This window comes from Meleagris gallopavo, chromosome 17, assembly GCF_000146605.3.
Source record: "Meleagris gallopavo isolate NT-WF06-2002-E0010 breed Aviagen turkey brand Nicholas breeding stock chromosome 17, Turkey_5.1, whole genome shotgun sequence".
In the NCBI taxonomy this organism is placed as follows: Eukaryota; Metazoa; Chordata; class Aves; order Galliformes; family Phasianidae; genus Meleagris; species Meleagris gallopavo.
This window is the reverse complement of record NC_015027.2, coordinates 4995804-5003973: the sequence shown is the minus strand read 5'-3', so window position 1 is coordinate 5003973 and position 8170 is coordinate 4995804. Positions and strand designations below refer to the sequence as shown.

At 39.4% G+C, this 8170-nt stretch overlaps 1 protein-coding gene across 2 annotated transcripts; it reads left to right on the top strand.

The window, feature by feature from the left end:
- The first annotated feature begins 6 nt into the window (after positions 1-6).
- TCTN2 (tectonic family member 2) lies at positions 7-8141 on the top strand. Of its 2 annotated transcripts, XM_010720077.2 has the most exons (17): positions 7-134; positions 545-618; positions 917-1112; positions 1351-1451; positions 1652-1848; positions 2080-2203; positions 2823-2958; positions 3580-3645; positions 4286-4414; positions 4688-4765; positions 5042-5122; positions 5552-5663; positions 6008-6111; positions 6481-6637; positions 7076-7201; positions 7543-7631; positions 7886-8141. In XM_010720077.2, exons 1-17 carry the CDS (start codon positions 44-46, stop codon positions 7999-8001), a joined length of 1977 nt encoding a protein of 658 aa, XP_010718379.1. In that variant the 5' UTR covers positions 7-43; the 3' UTR covers positions 8002-8141. The 2 variants fall into 2 exon arrangements, with proteins under 2 accessions (XP_010718379.1, XP_010718380.1); XM_010720078.3 differs by lacking the exons at positions 7-134; positions 545-618; positions 1351-1451 and having other exon boundaries at positions 1050-1112.
- The last annotated feature ends 29 nt before the right edge of the window (positions 8142-8170 follow it).

Sequence of the window (8170 nt, the reverse complement as noted above, 5' to 3'; positions counted from 1 at the left end):
TCTTTCCCCCCCCTTCCCAGTTTTTCAGCCTTCCTTTATCCACATGTCTGGGCTAACAGTCAATTCGTTTTTTCTTGGAGATTCTTCAGGAGTTAGTTTTTCCATTATTGTAGATGCTATAGATAAAGAGACAGGTAAGAACATTCTATTTACATGCTATTTCGAGAAAAAATAATAAATATATTTGAATTGTTAACATTTTTTTTTCCTGCCACTAAAACTACCCAAGTAACCGCAGTGCAGTTTGTAGAACCATCACAGAGCTGTTTGATTTGGGAGGGTCCCTCTGGTGGACATCCCCATTCCCACTGCCTGTGGTGCACAAGGGCAGCAGCTCCACAGGCTCAGAGCCCGTCCTGCCCTGCTCATGTGTCCAGTGCTTTAAGAGTCACTGAAATCCGAACTCTGAAGGACTCTGTGCTCAGGCGGTTACTCCTGTACTGACTCCGTGTTGTCTGGACTGAGAGATGTGCTTGCTTGAAACCACGTGAGAAGTTTGAATTGACAGTGTCATAGATATATTTTAATTTTTATTTTGGTATAGGAAATGTGCAAGTTCCAAGCTGCAGTGGAAGTGAAAGAGTTGGTGATTGGGATTTGAGTGTAACACCTGGTGTGGTATGTAAACACTGATTCTTCCTTAAAATAGGAAAGCTTGAGCAATCATATATTAAAGGCTGATGAAGTGCTAATGTAATATTAGTTTACTAACAGCTCAATGAGAGTGCCTTGCCTTTTTGCCTTTGTCATGTCCCATCATCTGGATACCCACTTTGTCAAAGTTGCTAAGGTGCAGCTTTGACACTAGCTTCTTGTCTTCCTCCTCTCCAGAACTGCCTATGATTTCTGGCAGATAATGGTACGAAGAACAGTAATTTGATACAAGCTGTTGAATCTGTCATTTTGTGTTTTGCAGGGTGCATCCAAAGTGACTGTAACCTTCACTAGAAGTCTGCAGTTATGTTTGCCCAATGCCACTGACTGTTGCACAACACCTCTCTGTGTGGTGGAAACTCTTCAGGTTTCAGCTTGCAGTGGTTCAGTGATGCTGGCACATCTGCTAATTCAAGCTGAAATATATGCTAACTCTTCCTTTATGGGCAATGTGTCAGGTAAGTGTTTGGATGTCCTGAAGAAGAAATGGTATTTACTTTCCCTTTATATAACCAAAAAAAAAAAGAGAGAGAGAAATTGGGATTTGGGCAGCAATAAGAGATTAAATTTCATTAGTGTGTAAGGATAAATAATTTGTATGCAGGTGGAATAAGCTGTAATGCATGTGTTCTGCTTCTTGGAAGTCCATTCTATATGACCTGAATTTTTTCTTCTTTTCTTGTAATTCTTCTATAGAAAACGCATCTGTCATCCCTAACCAGGTGTTTCAGCCCTTGGGCTCATGTCCTTGTGACTTGACAGATGGAGCTTGTGATGTTCGTTGTTGCTGTGATCCGGTACTTGTTTCATATTAAACTTTAATGAAATGTTTTCAGAATTTCTACACTCCTTAAAGGAGGGTTTGCCTGTTTTTTTTCTGGTATTTCTAATAGTAAATATGACATCTGTCTACAGAGCTGGCCTGGTTACCTGCAAATACAGCACTAGTGGCTGTGGTAGTGCAATTAGTGCTCTAAGACGTTCTTTTCCCTTCCAGGAGTGTACACCAGACCTGAAGCAGTTATTCAATAGATCATGTTTCACTGGAGTGTTTGGTGGGGATGTAAACCCACCTTTTGATCAGCTGTGCTCTACAAAGACAACAGAGTATACTCCTGATTGGTTTCCCCTCCTTTGTGTACAGTCTTCTCTTAGCAATACACCATTTCTTGGCTATTTTTATGATGGCTCTATGTAAGTCTTAAAATATTTCTTAACACACATTTTAGACATAATGTTGAAACTGTAGCATGTTTTTTACTGTGAAAGTTATTTTGAAATTATAATTTTAAACTGGGAACTTTAAATGCAAATGGAGAAATATAATTGGTACTTTATGAGAACATGGGACTTGAAGGCAAATGTTTAATTACTTGTGTAATGTAAAGGAGTAAAGAATTGTTTCATTTTTGAACTTATTTGCAGTTCTGCACCCAAAGTTCCTCCATTTAGGATCCCTGTACAAGCTTCTCCTGGGAAACTCTTCACTGGTTACAGATCAGGAGATCCAATTATGACAGAGGATGATGAGTATTTTACCATCCCTCAGGTAAGTGCTTCGTATTTAGGAGCTTCTGATTCCTCTTGGCTAGTTTGAAATTCTCCATTTATCACATTCTTTTGTGTTTGTAGCCAAATTCTGTAACTTGCTCTTGTGAACTGGTGGAATATATTTTTCACCAAGCACAAAATCATTGTTAAAAACAAGCACAAAATCATTGTTAAAAACAAGCACAAAATCATTGTTAAAAACAATAATTATCTTTCCTAATCCCCTGCCACTCCTCCAAGTGGTAATGTTTTAGTTATTTCAAGAAATAAAAACAAGATTTGCATCCCAATTAGTGGTTTGTGGCTTCTTTATTTTTTCCTCTCTGCCTGCTGCACTGCTGACCACTTGTTGCCTTCTCTTTGTTTTATCTGGCTTTAAGTCCTTTTATATGTTACAGATTTGCTAGTTAGAATTGGTTTATCAAATTTTGATGACTTCAGACTGCTTTAAAACTGATAGCTCTCAAAATAGTTACAACCCCTCTTTTATGCAGATTACTTGTTTGTCAATCACATGTGGCTGTAGTGCATATTTGGGGCATTTCATTGACAAATGTGCTTTCTCCCAGCTTTTCATTTTAAGGCTAACCCACATGTTTCTGTTCAATTACCTGCAGCAGTCCCTGGCAGGGCTGTGTGTTGAAAACGCCCCTGTAGCGTATCTGCAGGAGTTTGATGTGAAGTGCCTTTCTGAGGCAGCATCTTACAAGGAAGGACTGCCCCATGATGTGAGAATCAACAGTGGAACAGGAGGTATGTTGCATAGTCCTAACAGAAATGGCTGTTCCTCAGAGATAGAATAAACGAGAGGACTGTTGACATAGCAGTTACGTGGCTATAGTTCAGAGTTTAGGGATGCTGAAGTTCTATTTCTGATCACCTACCAAGCTTCCCCAAATTACCCAAGATTTAGAACAGGAGAAATAGTGGGATTAGCCTTTGTTTCTCATTCATCTGTTTCTGGTGACTCATGTGGCTGCATGTGGGACAAGGAAGCATCTCTTACTGCTTTTGTATTCTTGTAGCCTCCTTTTTCTGTCAAGAGGGTGCAGTATTGTCACTTTAGAAGTGCTTATATTTATGCTTTTGTAATGCAGAAAGTAAGAAATGTCACTCTGGAGTTTGAGATGATGTAGTGACCAGCATGAAGAAAAATTTTTTTATGCTGCTTAATTAAGTTGTCTAATTTTGTTTATTTAAGCTACCTTAGTAAGATCGAGAGATAATACATAACCTGCCTGGTTCATTACCAAAACTAGCTTTCTAAATACTTTTCTGCACAATTTCCATAACGAAAAGGAATGTACCTTGGATGTGAATATCGTATATATCTCTTTTGTCATGATTACTGCAGCGTTTGTTTTTTATTCTCAGACTTCATCCAACAAAATGTGATCTACAGAACTATCACTGACACGGGCAAATTCATCACTAGAAGTGGTATGTTTCTGCTGTGTCATTAGCGTGTTTCTTACTTAACCTGGATGGCACAAGTGACTTGGGTGCCTAAAACCTGTCGTGATTCCTGGGAAGGATTTTGTGTTTTCTAGTATTTGAAATAAAACAGGCAGGGCAGGCAGCCTGTAAGCACTACTGGATGTGTCTGTGTTTTGAACACTCTTGTGCCTTCCTAAAGATCTTGAGCCAATGAAACAGCTTTTATTCTAGAATAGTGGCTCCCAGTCAATGGGGGGAGGGTAATGCAGGATTGTGTTGAATCCATACTAGCATGTTTTTCTGGGAGATGGTGGCGCTCTCACTGGGTTGAGATGAAAGGAGAGGAACTGCTGAGACCAGAGAGTCGCAGCAGCTGATGGAGTAAAGCCTTGTGCTGGGTTCTTAAGGAGAAGGTTAACTACAACAGGAACTGCAGGTGTTAGAATATTGAGAAACGAAGGAACTCTACTGTAAATGCAGCACACTGTGCTTGTATGATGGGACTTAAACATTAAAATAAATGCCAAAAAGATAAATGATATATTTTCCAGAACTTTGTTAGAGATTTTTAAGTTATTTTTCAGGTACAGCTTTCTAATTGGCAATGCTTTTGATTATAGTGAGTTTATTCTTTCTTCTGCAGAAGGCCTTCCTACAGCGGGGGTTCCATGTCAAAATGTAACCTTTGCAGAACATTATGTATTCATGTGGGAAGATGACAACATAAAGGGAGTAAATGTCACAGTCTTCCTTGGAAATTTATGTGATGGAGGTATTGGGACATTTCTTTTACAGATTTTCTTTTTACTTTTTTATTTCTTAAGCGTGCAAATTCTTTGATAGGATATCTTAATTAGTAATATTAATTGAAAAGAATTTTCTTTGGGCTTTGTCAAGAAAATGTATGGGACAAATTTCTGGCACTTTGCATTATCCTACATCTTCTGGTGCTGATGAAGGACAGAAATTTGTATCCTATATAAACAGCATGTTTTCTGCTAATTTACGTATTTGAAAATAAATTCATTCCTTTTTCTTTTACCAGAAACACTGACACAGAGATTCACAGCTGAATTTGTGAGCTTAAAGAGTGATAATGCAGCAGAAGTGTCTGATAATCCAGGTAGTAATATCTCATTTTGCTTCTTAGAAGAACAGATTTTGTACTGGATTGGTCGTTATCAGTGACCATGTTTTATACCTCGTTCATACTTGTTCTGTTGGTGTCCCTCCTCCCCTCCTATTGTTGTCAGCTGTAATAACAGCGATCGGCTTTTAGACTCGGTATTGATTATTTAAAATGAGCCTAGTGTAATGGAAAAGTCTGTCTGTTTGCTTGGAGACTAATTGCGTGCATTATTAAATCAATGTTAATGTTCACAACTCCTTCTGCATTTAGGTTATCGAGTTGGAAATGCAGTGAGAGCTGCAAATATGAATGCTTCTGATACTGCTGGCAGCTTAAGAATTTGGCAGCCAGGTACCGACTCCTAAGGTTGCATCCTCAACTTTAGTTAATGCTAAAATGCTTTCTTCGTATACGTATTTTACTTCTGAATCTATTCTATGCCAAATTGTGCTTTTCTACATTATTCTCTAGCCTTTATTCCGGCTTAATTGAAGAATCTGTATTTAATAAATGTAAAGTAGCTTAAGTATCCTGAGACGTTTGAGCATTTAGTATAAAATGAAGGCTTAAAATGTTGAGCAGTTGCGAAGTTCACAAGATTCTTGAGTGTGCGGATTTGCTCTGGGTTGGAAAATGGAATTTGAGTAGACTTGACTCTGTATTTGAATTACACTACTTGGTATTTTGCATCCTAATGTGTGCAATTTTTGCACAAAATTGAGAAGTGGAGATTGAAAGGTCAGTGTGAGAATCTCCAAATAAGGTCTCTTCAATTCATAGCTGACAGAGGTCTGTGTTCGTCAGCCGCTCACACACCAGTTTTGTTCGGGGTAGATTCCTTCTCTGGATGTGTGCTGGAAGTTGACATCAATGAAAATTGCAGCCTTTTAAGGTGAGCCACATAGATTTATTATTCATTCGCTACAAGTTTCTACCATCAGCACTGTTCACATTCTTTTCAAAAGTTCATGTATACATTGCAGGTTTCTGTGGTCGACCCTTTCCTTTTTTAAAGGGAAATTTATTATAATGGTTTCATTCAGATTTCCCTGTAATTAGGTGAGGGTTATGTTGGAGTGGAATGCTTCCCTTTGGCAGACAAGTCAGTAGTTGAGGTTTGTTTTCACTGAGTGATAGCATCTGTCAGAGGAAACTGATTTTATGGGATAGTGATACTGTAACCAGGTTCACGCTGTGGATTTGCTTTTTGTGTGAGCTGATGTTTTTATTTGGCAGAGGAAATGTAACTGAGAAACTGAATTCGTTAATACAAGCTACTCATGTTGGAAAGAGACACAATGCCAATGAAAGTAATCTCAATGACTGGGTGGAAATTATACGTAAGTGATACTTGTCTTTTTATTCATAGTCCACATTGTTATAAAAATATGCACTTAGGATTGGAACATCTCCAAATAAAACCAACGTGTAATTTCAGCTGCCTGAAGATATCTGGGAGTATCCATCCAGATATGCACAGATGTGTGTAACTTGATGGACACTGCAGAACGATGTATAGAACTCAATCTGTTGATGTAATGATGTGACATTTTACTGCTCTGTTGATGAACTACATCTTCATGTATATTTCATATAGAGAAAACATTTTTGTGTAACAATTACCAACGTTTCACTGCAATGTGACAGTAATATAAATATGGAAGAGATCATTTTCCATAGTATTCCTGTTTAACTTTGTTCCTCCACAGGCCTCGATCCATCTAATCCGAGTATCAGTGCAAGCCCTACAGATCTGACAGGCATTTGCCCAGATGTTCCTGCCAGTCTGAACATTCGCATCATTTTTGCAGCTGTGGGTGCAGTGCAGGGGATTCCCAGGGAAGAGATACTCGCCGTGCAGATCAGGTGGAGCAGTGCTGTGTCTTTGATAAAGAAATGTTTCATTTGTGAGACTTGCATCTGACAGAGATGTTACTTCTAGTTTCTATGTGCCTTTACTGGCACTTGGAACCCAAATTCCTTTGATTGCAATGAGAAGCTGGAACTTAGATTTGCATCTTTCCTGAAATTAGAAAACAGCAAAAAAGCTGTGGTAAATGATTCATTCTTTCCTGAACTGGGGAGGTTTCATGCAGCGAACACTTCTTTTTCTTTCTCCCTTTTCTTTTTTTCCCCAAGTCAATCCAAAGCAAATAAATAGGATTGTGTTCAATCTGCCCCATCTCCACGGTGGTGAAGTTCCAGAGATCATCAGCCTCCTCCTAAATACTCCTTTTGTGGCTTTGTTTAAGCTTTACATTTCCGCATACAGTCCTCTAGTAACACTTACACATGTGCTTCCAGTTATTCAACAGTCACATGGCAGTTCCAGTGTGACCTCACCTGTGAAAACACTGCCAGCCTGCTTCCCATCACTGCTGCTGTTCAGTTCATCCGAGTGCCGGCTTGGCCACCGGTTCCCATGACCAGGTAACTTTTGTGAGATTTTTGACCCTTGACGTTGAGTTAAGCAGATAAAATGTAATTCACACTGATCAAAGGGTTATCGTGATTTGCTGGAGTGCAGAGCAAGAAGGCCTGGGCCTCACACACACTGAGTCACAGTTCTGCCGCAGGGGTTCCCTCAGAAGCAGGTGGTTCATCAAGGCCTGTAAATTACTTGCAAAGGTAAAAAGGCTTCTGCACTCATCAGAAGAAAAGTGTATAGGAGAACAATTTTTATTTTTCCTCCTCGAAGCCGGTCACCTTTCCACCTTTTCTTCAACTTGTTCTGGCGGTACTGTAGTTTAATAAGCACTTCTTTTCCTCAGGTTTCAGATTAATTACACAGAATTTGACTGTGATCGAAATGATGTGTGCTGGCCGCAGCTGTTCTACCCGCTGACACAGTTCTACACAGGTAAAAACAGCAACGTGGAATGCCAGAGACTGCCTGTATTTCTTTGTAACATCACGAAATGTGGCCAATTTCTGTGGAATGATGATTTGTAGTAGGAAATCACATCTCAGAAATGTGGTCTGGAAGTGGGCTTTGGTTTCTTGGTAATGCATTCATTTCTTAGTTAGCAGAAGAAACTTCTTTCTTTTGGGTTGATGTCGAGACTGAAATGTAGCTCTTGTGTTCATATTCGTTTTTGTCTTTTTCCCTTGCAGGAGAGCCATATTCACGGCGTCTGGCTGCAGGCCTGGCGCTGGCCTTCCTGGCTGTCCTGGCAGCAGTGCTGGGGAGCCCATGCTTTTCTCAAGTGTGGGAGAATTTCTCGGTTTAAAAACCTTGATGTCGAAAGAACCACTTTGTAAATAGTTCAAGTATTTTTTTTTTTACGGAAAAATAAAGTACAGAAAGATTTTTATTTCACAACGAGCAAAGGTGCACGGATTGATATTATTAAAAAGCGAGAAAAAACAACTCGTCACATCAGGTGTTCGACTGCAGGC

Coding starts and splice junctions, on each gene's coding strand:
- TCTN2 (XM_010720077.2), top strand. CDS start 44: ATGTCTGGGCTAACAGTCAATTCGTTTTTTCTTGGAGATTCTTCAGGA. Junction 1,113..1,350: donor CTTTATGGGCAATGTGTCAG/GTAAGTGTTTGG, acceptor ATTCTTCTATAG/AAAACGCATCTGTCATCCCT. Junction 7,202..7,542: donor CCACCGGTTCCCATGACCAG/GTAACTTTTGTG, acceptor TCTTTTCCTCAG/GTTTCAGATTAATTACACAG.